The 14,558-nt window shown below is 33.5% G+C and overlaps 1 protein-coding gene across 2 annotated transcripts in view; it reads left to right on the plus strand.

Annotated features, from left to right (window-relative positions):
• The window catches only part of CERT1 (ceramide transporter 1), a gene marked incomplete at its 5' end in the record, with an annotated part of 128,934 nt that overhangs the window by 39,095 nt on the left and 75,281 nt on the right, over window positions 1-14,558 (plus strand). For both annotated transcript variants that reach the window (XM_079703594.1, XM_079703595.1), the window contains one exon: window positions 728-844. In XM_079703594.1, coding sequence (XP_079559720.1) covers window positions 728-844 — 117 coding nt within the window. The remainder of the gene's footprint in view (window positions 1-727; window positions 845-14,558) is intronic.

The raw sequence follows: 14,558 nt of genomic DNA on the forward strand, positions 1-14,558 counted from the left end.
TATTTGAACTTATTCATTGGGGGAAAAACAAGTATATAAAATATTTATTTTATGTATTCTTATGAAGAATGTGAAACACTGAACCAAGTAGTTGACATTTTTACTAATTGTTTACATTTTGATGGAAGCAGTTTCCTCTAGCTATCTAACATAGGTCTAATGTAAAGTTCATTTTATTTTTTCTTTTCACTGGAAGCTCTCCTGGCTGTTGTGATCCAAGATGTGTAAAAACCTAGAAGTTAATTTGAAATACTTGGGAGGAACTGTTAATGTTATAAAAATACCTGGTTTATCAAATGTAATGAAATAAAACTATTGATGATGAGAGTTTACTTTTGAATTATGGAGGCAGGAAAAAAATTAGTAAATGTCTTTCATAAAACTTACTTTGGCCCTTTTTAAAATTGTGCTTTCAGTAGTATTCTTACTAGTTAAACTAACTCAAAGTATTTGATGAAAAATCTCTCTCTTTTTTTTTAATATGTTTGTAGTTTATGTGTCAACTCATTTGTAGGAATAGTGAATGAAACTTAGTTTTTGGTAACTATGCCCTTGTTGTGCTCTTTATTTGAAATATCTTCAAAAAAAGTTATTTGAGTAGAAAAATAAAAGAATAACAAGAATCTCCCACCAGCTAGAATGGGTATGTTCATGTTTTTGCTGTAGGGTGTAGCACTTCTAAGAATATAATTAACTTTGCTTTTTATTTTCTCCTTTTTCTCCACAGCCTCATGATTTTGATGAATGTCGCTTTGATATTAGTGTAAATGATAGTGTTTGGTATCTTCGTGCTCAGGATCCAGATCACAGACAGCAGTGGATAGATGCCATTGAACAGCACAAGGTGGGTCTCCAATGTTTACCTGTCCGTAGAGACCTAGGCAAGAGACTGGTGGTAACTCCTTTAAAATAACTTTGAGATGTATATATGTTCCTGAAAAGTTGAACATGATTTGGGTGGTAAAGATTAAAGTGGTATAGATGTAAATTTTTGAAATAATTTTATTTCTAACATTTGAGTTACACTAAGGGAATTTTCTGTGATAAATATTTTTAATTGTTATTAAAACAAAATATGCCCTTTTATATAAAACAAATTTGGTTTTTATATTTAGGGTTTGCTTCAAAGTGAATGCCTTTTATATGATCTGGATAAAAGAATTCTTAAAATAACATCAAATTTTAAAATCCTAATATTTGAAAGCTTCAGTGTTAATTTTTGTTGTCATTTGTAACCATTTGGGTATATTCTTAGTATAAACATTTGTAAATTGTTACATTTTTGTAAATATGAAATTTTCTAATAAACCTTGAAAAAGTCTTTCTTACATAAATGTATAAGCCATATTCTTGTAATTTAAAGCTAGTTTTTGACTTCTGCTATGAATAATTGGTAAGTAGACTAAAGAAATACATGATATTAATAAGTATGCATTATTAGCTAATTCAGTATATCATGGTAAAACAAGGAATAGGGAAAGTTATAAATTCACCATGCCACTCCTGATTGTGGCTTAAGAAAACTTTGGACTTGTTCATATACTTGTCTGTACTTGTTCATTTGGGTTTCACAGAGTTTAGTTGAAACACCTGTTTTGGTTATTTAACAGGCACAAAACATGTACACACACAAACACAACAAGAAAAACCAGTCTGGCCTGGGATACTACAGGCACATTCTTCTTGATATTGATCATGCATTGGCTTTTATTTCTTGATTATGAATTTTTCCCAGCCTAAAGAAATCTGACTGTGTAATGCTTTCTTTTTCTCCTTGTTTTAGCTTTAGAGTTATATTGCTTTAAAACATTTTGTGAATCTTAGTTATCTTGATACTATTACCTCAGAAAACAGTCTAAAAATGAGAAACAGTTTTCTATTATTTAAAAGTGGTGAGCCGATAGTTAAGACATGGAAGCAACGTAAATGTCCATCAACAAATGAGTGGGTAAAGAAGATGTGGTGTATATATATGCAATGGAATATTACTCAGCCATAAAAAGAATGAAATATTGCCATTCGCAGCAATATGGATGGACCTAGAGATAATCATACTAAGTGAAGGAAGTCAGATAGAGGAAGACAAATATTATATGATACCACTTATATGTGAAATCTAAAAAGAAGATACAAATGAACTTATTTACAAAACACAGACTCACAGACATAGAAAACAACTTATGGTGACCAGTGGGGAAAGGAGAGGGGGAGGGATAAATTAGGAGTATGGGATTAACAGATATACACCACTATATATAAAATAAACAACAAAGATTTACTGTATAGCACTGGGAACTATATTCAGTATCTTTTAATAACCTATAATGGAAAAGAATCTGAAGCTGTATAGCTGAATTAGCACAATATTGTAAATCAACTATAGTTAAATAAAAATTTAAAATAAAAATAAATAAATAAAAGAGAGATGAGCTGGAATTCCAAAATCTCAGTGCTTTGGAGCTGGGCTTACCTGGATACAAGACACTGCAGCCTCTGCCATGTACGACATATGTGACCTTGCCTGACAATTCACTTCTTCTAAATGTGTTTAAGAACACATGAAATAATATATGTAAGGTTACTTACCAGAGTGGCTGATACATTTTCCCATTTATGACACAGTGGAAAAAGAAAGGGTTTTGGGAGTCACAACTAAATTCACTAAAATTATACCGTGTTTTTTATGGATGAAGAGTTCTACATTCAGTGAGAGTTGCTAAATTTGCATATAAGGAGAGTGGCCTATTTTGTGTAGTTAATCAGGGCCAGCCCTCTTCCTAGTGATTAAAGACATTATTAAGTAGAACTAATTTATATGTTTGTATCTGAGATGACCTTTAAAGGCTTAATGCTAGCTTTCTCTGTTTTAATTAAGCATATTTTATTTTGCTCATTTTTCTTAGTAAAGCTGATTCAGGAATCTTTGCGGGTTCTCATTTTATTTTTTCTCCTTGGATGTAGAATGATGCATAAAGCATATATTTCTTCCATATCATTGATTTCTTTGCACCCTTGAATAATGAATAGAATATAATCTCTGGGTCTCCCTCAGAGTATTATGACTTAATGCTCGATAACAGATTTTTGGTGAATTTAAGTTCTTAGACAATAGATTCAACAGCAGTGTTCCAGGTACATTGTATAAACTTTCTGATTTCTAAATATGGTTTTTCATAGACAAGGAGAAATCATTGTTAATTGTTATTCTTATTAATACTTATTTAATTTTAATGTAAAACATATGATATGTACCAACTAAACAACATATCAGTGAAAATTTAAATTGAATTTGAATTCTAAAAATAAATTGAGTTCTTAAACTAACATAGGAGGGAGAAAATTCAAGTGCTATCACCAAACATAAGCAGCAAAGTTTTCTTTTTTTTTTTTCCCCCCCATAGACCAGGAACAGGGAGGTAGTGAGGAGGTGTATCCTGATTCATTCTTCAAAATCACTTAAGACTATTAATGTGGAACTTAAGTTTAGTAATTTTATTATTTAAGCAAGCATTCTTATATTGATATTCACAATTGAAATCAAATTCTTAAGGCATGATGATGATGATGGTGATAGGAGCTACTGTTTATTGAGGGTCACCAAGTACTAATTATTGTATTATGTACTTCATGTGCTTTATTTTCTGTCTACTATACTGAGAGATGAGGGAAATATTGTTTTACAGACAAGGAAACAGGCTTAGATTAAACTTAAGTAACTTGCCAGAGATTATACTACTTTTTGGCTAGTAGATACTTAGGATTCAATTTTATGTTGATTGTGCTTTCTATCAGTTACCATTGGCAGAATGTTTGAAAATAATTCCCATAGGTTCACCTCCTGCAGGTTAGAGTGTGTCATCTGAGTTCTGCTACTATATATATACAAGATAAATATGAACACATCTTTCTGCCCATGGATTGCCGTAACAACGTTTTATTGTAGTGTTTAAGCACTGGATACTGGTTCCTGACACATATGGGATTAAATCCTGGCACTATTACATAATAGCTGTGTGACCTTGGTAGATTACTTAAAGGAGAAGAGATGACATAATGCAGTATATACCCCCCCACATATCTCCCTCCAAAAAACACAAAAAACAAACAAGCAAGCAAAATAACCAAGTTGTGATAAATCAAGAATACTGTATAATATTGTGTAATATTCCCATCATTCCACCTCACTCACTTCAATTCAGAGTTACTTCCATGGCACCACCTGTCCTTATGATGGCCAGACAGGACACTTGGAACAGCGGACCTGTCTTTTTCTCTTCTGATGTCATCAGATAGTCCCTCATTGCCTTTGCTGTTAGGCCTTTGTTAGGGCTTCCCTGATAGGTTTTAGCTGGAGAAATTGGAGGTTTCTATTCTTTTCTTTCCAGGAAGCTGTTATGCTCATTATAATAACCTTTATATATCAGTCAGTTTCACATACATACATACATACCAGGAGTTCTAAATATTTTATAGAACCTCTTCAACAATAATAATATGGTAGAGGTGATGATGATGATAACAAGCATTTTTGAGGATTACATTGTGCCAGATATAGTGATAAACACTATACACTTTATCTCATTTTACTCTCACAATCTTATGAGGTTAACATTATTGTTCTGTTTTTACAGATAGGAAATTGAGACATAGAGAGGTTAAGTAATTTGTCCAAGGTTAAACTGCTAATTAATGAAGGAGCCAGCATTCAGACCCAGGTCTGTATGACCTGAGAACCAGAGCTTTTGTCCAGCAAGCACTTCTGCCAATCCTATAAGTATGTATTCATGGGAAATATATTTTGTTGACTTAACTCATGGGCTTCTTCAATCACAAGGTTCTCATATTTTTTATATTTTCTTCATATCTCTAGTGTTCGTTTTGGACCATAAAGGCTCAGGGTTACAACTTCTATGTAGGAATTAGCAAAGCATTGGACACTTAAATTTTCCAGTTGAAATAATTTACAGTATTGTAAAACAGATTTTATGAGGGAAATGTGTAATTTTTGGAGGTTTTTTTTTTCACCCTTTTATCTTCATGGTTGGTGTTAGAATGATTATGACAGAACTACACTAGGGTTCTATGTTCTTTGTCTAGCTCGGTTGTTTTGTCCTTCTTGGTATTCTTTCCAGCGTAACTTGCTCAGTACAAGAAAAGTTTTAAAAAGATGATTCTATGATTTAAATTTTCTCAGTATATTAGAAATTGTATAGTTCACTGTGACATTAGACAAGTAGCCCCTGTGGAAGAAAGGTATTTCTGAGGTCATTGTTAAATTCAAAGATTCTATTTTAATTTAAAATACGGAAAAGGGCATATGTATACCAGACCAGTAATTTTATTTAGAATAGTGTGCTGGCTTTATTATGTGGAATCCATTCATATTCTGCTTTTCTCCTTAGGATTTGAGACAACACTAAATAAATCTTTAAAGACAGGGTTTGCTTGTTTTTTTTTAATCTCTTAGCCATCTGCCACGTTGTCTTTGAGCTTGAACGAGATTTTGTTTGTGAAAATTATTTGAAAACAAAAAGCTGTATGAATGTGAAGTTAAGATGGTTATTTTTTATTTGGATAAGTTAATATATTTCTAGTAAAGATGTGTCTATGTATTATCTAAGGGCTTCTATGAGCATTTTCTGCATAATTAATTAATAAAAGAAATATGATAAACCATCTGTTGATGCTACTATTTAAAAGAATTATAGGATTACTCCTGGAACCTTCTACAGTTGCAATGTGTATGATTTTGAGTAAACACAGTTTCTTCTTACCATGAAAGAAATAGACTCCCCTACTTCACCACCCCATCCCTCAAAAAAAAAAAAAAAACTAGCAGGAAGGCTCTCCTTGCACTAGCAGATATAAGAATCTTGTTGAAAAAGTTAAGTTTTTTGGCTCTGACAGAGTTTGTGGTAATCATGACATTCCCTTATTTCCATAAGGGAGCAACCTTAGTAGATCCTGAAATTTTGGTGGTCATTGACCACCCATATTCCCCATATTTTGGAAATTATCTGATATAAAAGGAGTCGTAGGAAAATACACAATTCAGGGAGGAAGAATCCAGGTAATTTTTACAGATGTTGATTTTCTTTGGTGAGAATCTACAGGCAATTGTTTTGCAATTTAATGTGTATGCATTTGTTCCTTTGTGAAGGCCCAATAATTCATATGTGAAGCTCCATTTTATTACTTTCAGAAGAAAGGTTTATTCTCAGCCTGAGAAGTTAAGGGATTTCTGTCCAGGAAATTATGTGGAAAAAGATTGTCACAGTTGAGCAACCTAAACAATGCCCAAGACTCACTTTAAAGATCTTTTTTAAATTGTATTGCTGTTTGCCATAATGAGTTTTCTTTTTCCTATGGTATGTCAGGGTCAGCTTGATCTTGGTGCTTTTTCTTTACTTTTAGGAGCAGTTTCTGCTTATTTGACACCTTAATTGTTTTTGTCTTAAATTTGACATAAACTTATTAGAAAAGTATTTTTAAGTAGCTAGGTGGCAGAATATACCTGTTTCTTCTTAGCACTTTTTAAATATCAAAGTCATATAAAGTCATCCTATCTCTGTTTGCCTTTTTTTTTTCTTTTTTTTGACCGCACGATGTGTGGCATGCAGGATCTTAGTTCCCAACCAGGAATCAAACCTGCCCCCTCTGCAGTGGAAGCTCGGAGTCTTAACCACTGGACCACCAGGGAGGTCCCCCGTTTGCCATTTTTAACCAACTATAATACTGGAAAAATTTCTTAACAGATTCTAGAGGTCCTTTCTATACTTGTCTGCTTTATAAATGATTATCATGTAAACTTAGCTTTGCAATTTTGAATCTGATTAATTGGCAAAGGCTTAAAACGACTATTTTTTAGTGTACACTTTATATAAGTAATTTCATGGGGTCAGTGGACTAGAACTAATTTTTCTTTTACATTATTTTCATCATTACCACAGTGATGAAGGGAAGAAGATGGAATCAAATTTTACTTCTCCTTTACATTCAAGAATTTTAATTTTTCAGGGAAGTGCAAATCCAGTAACTAGCTGCCGGAGTAGTCAGGGCTTTGCCATTTTCTCAAATAAGTTGTAGAAAAACCCAAGAAGGTGGTATCACAACTGAACTTTATTAACCAGCAAAAAACCTTCATTATGTCTCTGGATGTTTCTCTCAAGATAAGAAATTTGGTTAGTTTCTAACAGTGGGAGTTAATTGCTAAATTGCTTCCAGTAATCCATACATGGTTAGTAAATTTTTTTTAACATCTAAATGTAGATAGTGTCATACTACCATGATTTTAAAGGTTGGTGAAATCAAGAAAGAAAACATGGTACTAACTCTTATATTCTTAGTGTTCTGGGAATAAAAATAATTCTACTGTCAAGGGCCTTTAAAATAACTTTTTTAGTTTCTGTTCCCTACAATTTTGTTGCATGCAAAAGCTGAATTCACCTGAGCCAACATTTGCATTTGTACTTCCATACGTCGCCTAAATACTTAATGAAGTATATCATCTTAAAAAGAGGGAATAAATGTCACTAATTTTAGTTTTCAGCCAGGTTCTTTTATCTGAGGAAGGTGTTTATCTTTTACCAAGATAGTAAAGGAAGAATCAGGATTTTACATGGAACAGTGAACAAAGATATTTAGGTAGCTAATCATATTAACTGTGTGGTTAGTTGAGGAGAAATAATTTGACAACATTTGATGTCAGAAAGGTAGGGAGAGTCTTACAAGTCAATAAGAAAAATTTACAAAGCACAATTAAAAAAAAAAAAGGCCAAAAGACTTGATCTGGCACTTCATAAAGAGGATATCCAAATGGGTAATGAACATATGAAAAGGTAGTCAGTGCCATTAGTCATCAAGGAAGTGCAAATTTAAAGCAGTGATACCAGCATATGCCCGTCTGAGTGGCTTAAAAAATAAAAAGATGCAACACCAAGTGTTGGTGAGGCTGTGGTACAACAGGTGTAAACCGGTGAAACAATTTCGTAGAATCTACTAAAGCTGAGCATAGTTGTCTGTCTAGATCAGGTGAATATTGAAAGTTTGAAAACATCTCACAAGTATTAATGTCATAGGTCCATCCATTTTTAGTTAAGCTTTTTAGGGTACAGGGGGTACAGGCCAACCCATGTTACCTTGAAAAATGGGAATATTGCCAGGAACCAAGAAAATTTATAATGCCTTACCTGCAAAGAAAGCCAGAACTGTATACTTGTTTCTGAGTGCTTTTATTGTTAACAAAACTCAGTTACTCAATCACCTGCCCCCACCTACAGTTAATGTAGCTTAGTTTCATTCTGTTATTTCTTCTCTCTTTCATGGCTCCTGTTTATCCGTGTTTTGCTCTACCGTCCTACTTAGTTTGTTTTTCCTTGCTTTGTCATGACCTTTTCCTACTTTCGGCTTCTTTTCGGCTTCAATTCCTGCCTCTATCTGCCCTGATCTCTTGGCATTTCCTAAAGTAAATGTCTTGAGAAAACCCGATTGCCTTTTTACTCCAGGTTACTGTTGGCCACCCTAGGTCCAATTATAATGAATTGTATATTTACTTTTACTTTAAAGGATAGAGTGGGATTGGCAGTTATACAAATAAAATGTTCTGAAAAGGTATTCTATAATTTTGTATAGAGTTTACCAAACTTGCAAGTTTTTGTAATGCTTACCACATATTTGCTACTAACAATTTAGGTAAATATTACTAGATGTTCAGCTGATTTCTCTTATCTTTTATTAGTCTGTAATTTGCTTGCAGAATGTTTCTTTAGATAAGAAATTTAAAAAGACAGTTAATCTAGAGTTGAATAACTGTTCCATATTGTTACTATAGAAAATATTAAAGAAAATGAGGCTGTGTGCTATAGAAGTCCTTTTATTTTTTTAAACGGTGTTTCAGTATTGTATTTGAATTTTTATTTAATCAGGAGGGAAGATTTCTGACAGTCACCAGGACAGATGGGATTCTGCTTTTTCTGTATCTGATGTGGAAAAGTAATGGTGGGTGGTATGGCTTTTGCATATTGACAGCAGTGGAAACTTTTCTAATTTTACTTGCTGAGTATATTGGACATTAGCTGGGAGAAAATGTTTCTTAAAAAAATCAAGGAACACAAAACTGCTCTTTTTCACCAAACACATCTTTTTAGCTAATAGCTTAAAAATGATTTTGCTTCTGTTGTCTTTATTGCCTGGTAAATATTCTGGGCTTGTTTGGTATTGAGGTATGAAAGACAGCATTGGGTTAAGAATCGTAAGAATAGGTAGCAAAGTAAATGAATGTTCTCCAGGTTAAAATGTTATACTGAAAAAAATTCTGTCATTTTTTAGTCATATAGCAAGTTCACGTTCTTGACAGACAAGATAGGATCATTGGCAAGAATGCTTATATCACTGTTCATTCCCTAGCCTAGTTCTCTTCAGTAGCACCCCTTTGAACTATACAGAGGTAGATGAGTAATTAGACACTGTTATCATTTAATCCTCCTGGAAGTCTTTCACTGCAAGTGTTATTCCCATTTTGCATAAAAATGAAATTGAATGGATTATGAGAACATTGATCAGTGAGTGGTAACATTATTCCAAGAACAGCAACCTCAATTTTTTGTAGTACACACCCCCCTTCTAGTTAATTTCAGCTTTTTCTCATGGATGCGTAGTTGAATACTAAAAAATAAATCATCAGTCTGCCTCCTTAAAAGAAGAATCTTCCCCATACAGTTAGATCTAAAAATTATTAGCAAGTCTTTTAAAACCATTCCTGAATGTAGTTTTATTGATTAGATTTCATTGATTTTTGCACTGGTTTTTAAAAGTAATTTTTGTTCATTATAAGGAAAAAAAATACAAAACTACCATCAGTCTTATAACCAAGACAATTATTCTTCATTTTGGTGCATTTCCTTCTTATTCTCTGCACATTTTGCCCCTAAAATATTATGGAAATAACAAGTTTATATCCTGTTTTTTAAAAAATCTAACATCATTTTGTCCATATAACACAGCTTTATTAATATTTCATTGTATTATCATTTTGGTACTCATTTGCTTATTATAAGACCTTTAGATTGTTTCAGTTTTTTTTTGCATTTAGTATTTAATGCCTTCCTACATAAATTATTTTCCTGTAGTTTAACTGTGTCCTTATAATAGATTCTCAGAAGTAGAATTGCTAGGCTTAAGGATACAAGCATTTTTGATATATGTTGCCAGATTATTTTCTAGAAAGATTGTACTGATCTACATTCCATCTGCAGAATGTGCAGATCTTCCTTTCACTGCATCTTTACCAGCATTATTAATTTTTTAGCCCTTTCTAAGCGAGATAGATTAAACATGTATTCTGTGACTTTATTTTTTTGTTTTTATTTTTGTAGAGGTGATATATGATTATCGTAAAAAAATCAAACAATATAGACAATACTGAAAACTATAAAAAAGAAAGTGAAAATTTAGGCCACATAGAAATGACCACTGTTCATCGTTGGTAAAGATTCCTTCCAAATATTTCTTCACATGTATGCCTTACAGTTTTACATAAAAGATACCATACTGCTTTGTAGCTTTTCCTTCACTCAGCAGTAAGTTATGGGTATCTTTTCATGTTTGATATAGATCTCCATTCCTCCCTTACCCCTAAGAAGGGAATTCGTGTCTTCTGTAGAAAATTTAAGTTTGGGACCAAAGCCCCAGAATAATTAAGAATGTTCATTTACTGACCATTGTTTTATGTGCACATATTTCTTTTAGGATCCTTGCAGGAAAGAATTAATGGTTCAGGTTCCCTGGCCAAATACCATCTTAACGTTTCAGCAATCCTGCAAGTACTACTTATACATATTAAACCTGTTTTTTCTCTTATTGGGACATTTAAGGGAGCCTCAAAAAGTAGTATTAATTGTTTTGCCACTGTCGTCTCTTTGCAATTAGATAAAAAGAATGGGATTATGACCTTTTTATTTTGTGCCTACGAAACTTCCTTCTAAAAGAAAATATATTTACATTGGCCCTTTTCTCTAGGGCAAATCATAAATTAAGAAAGTTAATGAGCAGTGTTGGTATTTTGTTACATCTGCTGCTAGCTGCTTTTTACATTTATTTTCCTCTGTATAAGTGTTTCTGGAGTAGAGATACAAAGGAGTATCCTGCCTTTGTGGGAAGGTGAAGAAGGAATGGTAGCTAACACTTATTAAGCACTTATGATGTAATATAAATATTACAGAGTATTATTAAAGATTTCTTCACTGTAAAGCACATTTCTTATATCCGTGTCTATTTCTTCAAGTTCTACTATTTCAAGACAGATATTTCCTTACAACAAACAGATGCTAGAACAAAAGACTTCATTACAACAGTACTGATACAACACATTTTAAATAATGGATAATAAGTGAATATGGAGGCTGATAGTAGTTTAGTTTAATTGTACTTCTACCTCTAACAGGGACCTATAAGCAGTGTATGGACTTGATCCAAGGAGAAATATGGAGCCAAATAGGATTTAAAACAGAAAGTGAAGAATAAGATGTCTGTTTTTAAAGGACCACTCTGGCTACACTAGAAAGGATTTCAAGAGGAACAAGACTAAAAGTAGTTAGAAATCTGGAGGATTTATCCAAATGAGACACTAGGTGACCATAACTAGAAAATGGCAGTGAGAAAATAGAGAAAGGGACAGATTTGAGAGAAGTAGAAGCAAAGTCTCTGGATGTTGAAGCAACATAGTAATGATTAACATCATGGGCCCTTGAATCTGGAATTAAATCCTGGCTCACTTACTTATCATTTGCATGACTCATTATGTAAAATCACCTATAAAAGGGTATAATATTAGTGCCCATTTTACTTAGACTGTTGAAAGGATTAAGTGAGATAATGTACTTAAAGCACTATCATCATGCCTAGCACAAAGTAAGTATCCTAAGTATTAGCTTTTACTATTGGTATTAGTGTTATAATTTATCCAGAGTGGCTCTCTGAAATTTATATATAAAATATCCATGTAAAATTGCTCAACTCTTTCATCAGCCCTCTTCTCAAAGCAAAACAAGAAAGATCTCCCTTATCCTTTAGTATTCGCCTTCTAAAGCTAGGGTGGAAAAATTGCTTAACAGTCTTCCTTTATACAGCCTCATTTGATTTATCTAGTTATTTCTTACCTCCATTTTAATGTCATTAAGAAACGACAATTGGACTTTTAGACTCCCTCAAAGGGGGAAGGATTAAAAAAAAAAGATAAGACTGAGTTTCAGAGTGTCAAAGTTAGTTTATTTAGAATCTTTTGTATCATGGATTGGGTTCTTAAAAAGCTTTTGGTGCAGAGGCTGTACTTGTAGCTTCCTGATAAGTCTACTTTGATTTCTCCTATAGATAAAACAATGTGTCACGGAGTCCAAAACCCTAAATTAAAACTGTAAGAAAGAGGAAGCTCTGAAATCAAGGAGAGTGGAGGCAGCTATTGTTAGCTCTCTACTTCTACAGTATCATCTTGTATTTGGGCATTTTTTTAGTACTTTGGATTTCCATAGGCAGTGTCTTATTTTCTTTTACCCCCCTAGCATTCTTTTAACGCTTAACTAGGGTGTGCAGTAAGGCCTTGGTTAACCCTTCCAGCCTCATATCACTACAACACTGCTTATTTAGATATTTCTGTAAAGGAAAGCTTATCTCATGCTTATTAGAAGAAAACGCAAAATGAATAACCAACTAAGGTCCATAAATGACCTTCAAAGGATGTATTTTATTTGTTATTGGTTTTTAAATTATGATACAAGAATGACTAGGAAACATTCCAGTATGATTTGAGAAAAGTATTTTGAGGGTAAGCAAATGTTCTACTCAGTGAAGTTAACTGTATTACTGCTGGGTTCTAAGCAGTTAGAAATGGATAAAATCTTTTATAATACCATTTTCTTAAATATATTTAAAAATTTCTTTGATTCATGAGGTACTGCAATTCCTGGAAAACATTGTAGGTTGAACCTTTCCTCATCTGATACATTATTAGTGTTGCTCTTCTGAATAAATTTTTTTTTTAATAAAAATTTATTTATTTATTTATTTATTTATTTATTTTTGGCTGCATTGGGTCTTCATTGCTGTGCAGGCTCTTCCCTAGTTGCAGCGAGCAGGGGCTACTCTTCATTGCAGTGTGCGGGCTTTTCGTTGCGGTGGCTTCTCTTGTTGCAGAGCACAGGCTCTAGGCACACGGGCTTTAGTAGTTACGGCATGTGGGCTCAGTAGTTGTGGATCGCAGGCTCTAGAGTGCAGGCACAGTAGTTGTGGCGCATGGGCTTAGTTGCTCCGCGGCATGTGGGATCTTACTGGACTAGGGCTCGAACCTGTGTCCCTTGCATTGGCAGGCAGAATCTTGACCACTGTGCCACCAGGGAAGTCCAATTGTGTTATGTTTTAATCTTCCCAGCTGGTTCAACAAACGACTTTCTTATATTTGGCCTCCACTGGATGTATACATTTTTAGCCTAAGTTCTGGTATTTAGGTTTAGTATAGAGAATATAATTCTAGACTAGCCATATCATTTTAAAGATAAGAAAATTAAGTCCAGGGGACTTCCCTGGTGGTCCAGTGGTTAAGACTCTGTGCTCCCAGTGCAGGGGGCCCAGGTTCAATCCCTGGTTGGGGAACTAAGATCCCACATACCTCAACTAAGCCTGCACACCGCAACTAGAGAAGCCCGCGTGCCGCAACAAAGACCCAGTGCAGCCAAAATAAATTAATTAATTAAAAAAAAAAGAAAGAAAATTAAGTCCAGGAAAGTAGTGACTGACTTGTCTAGTTGTATAGTGGTGACAGTGACAGTCGAGCAGGTCTTCTCTCTGTTATCATTGTGTTCTTTATACTTCAGAGGCTACCACTTCTCTAGGGGGATCCATACGTATTTGAAAGGCTAAATAGATGAGATTTTAATATTTGTAAGCGTGAAATTGTCATGCCAAATTTTATTATAGCAAATAATATGTTTACCTACAATCATAAATTGTTGCCATTGTAACTTATTATGATACTGTAAACCATAATTTTATTGATTAAATTGTTCTCCTGGCTATAGTGTCTTGCTTCTCATGTGGTTTGCTTTAAAATATTAACATTGGAAGTAGATGTGTGGGTGCTGGCAACATAGCAACCGCATTTGTTTTTATTATGGGTTTCAGAGTTTCAGTTTCTGGAAAATGCTCCATTGTTCTAATGTTAACATTTAATCTTCTATTTTCTCTCTTCCCATAATTAAAATGGGAAGAAACAACAGGGAGACTATGCCACAAAATAGGTAATTTTTGACACCATGAGGAAGTTAATTTCTTTCTCAGTTACTTTGCTGTGCTTCTTGCTGGAGAGTGTTATTAGAAAAATGAATAAGCTTTTCAAAACGTAGGTGCTATGAAAAAAATAATAAGCCAACCTATTTCCTTTATTTTATACCACTGTTTTTTGGAGTATAGATAGGCTGATGAACAGACTGTGCAAAATGAAAATATATGTTTACCTCCTACATGAATAAGCCAAACTATAAAATTTAGCTGTGACTTTAAGGGAGTTTTCT

Source organism: Hyperoodon ampullatus (genome assembly GCF_949752795.1).
Source record: "Hyperoodon ampullatus genome assembly, chromosome: 4".
In the NCBI taxonomy this organism is placed as follows: domain Eukaryota; kingdom Metazoa; phylum Chordata; class Mammalia; order Artiodactyla; family Ziphiidae; genus Hyperoodon; species Hyperoodon ampullatus.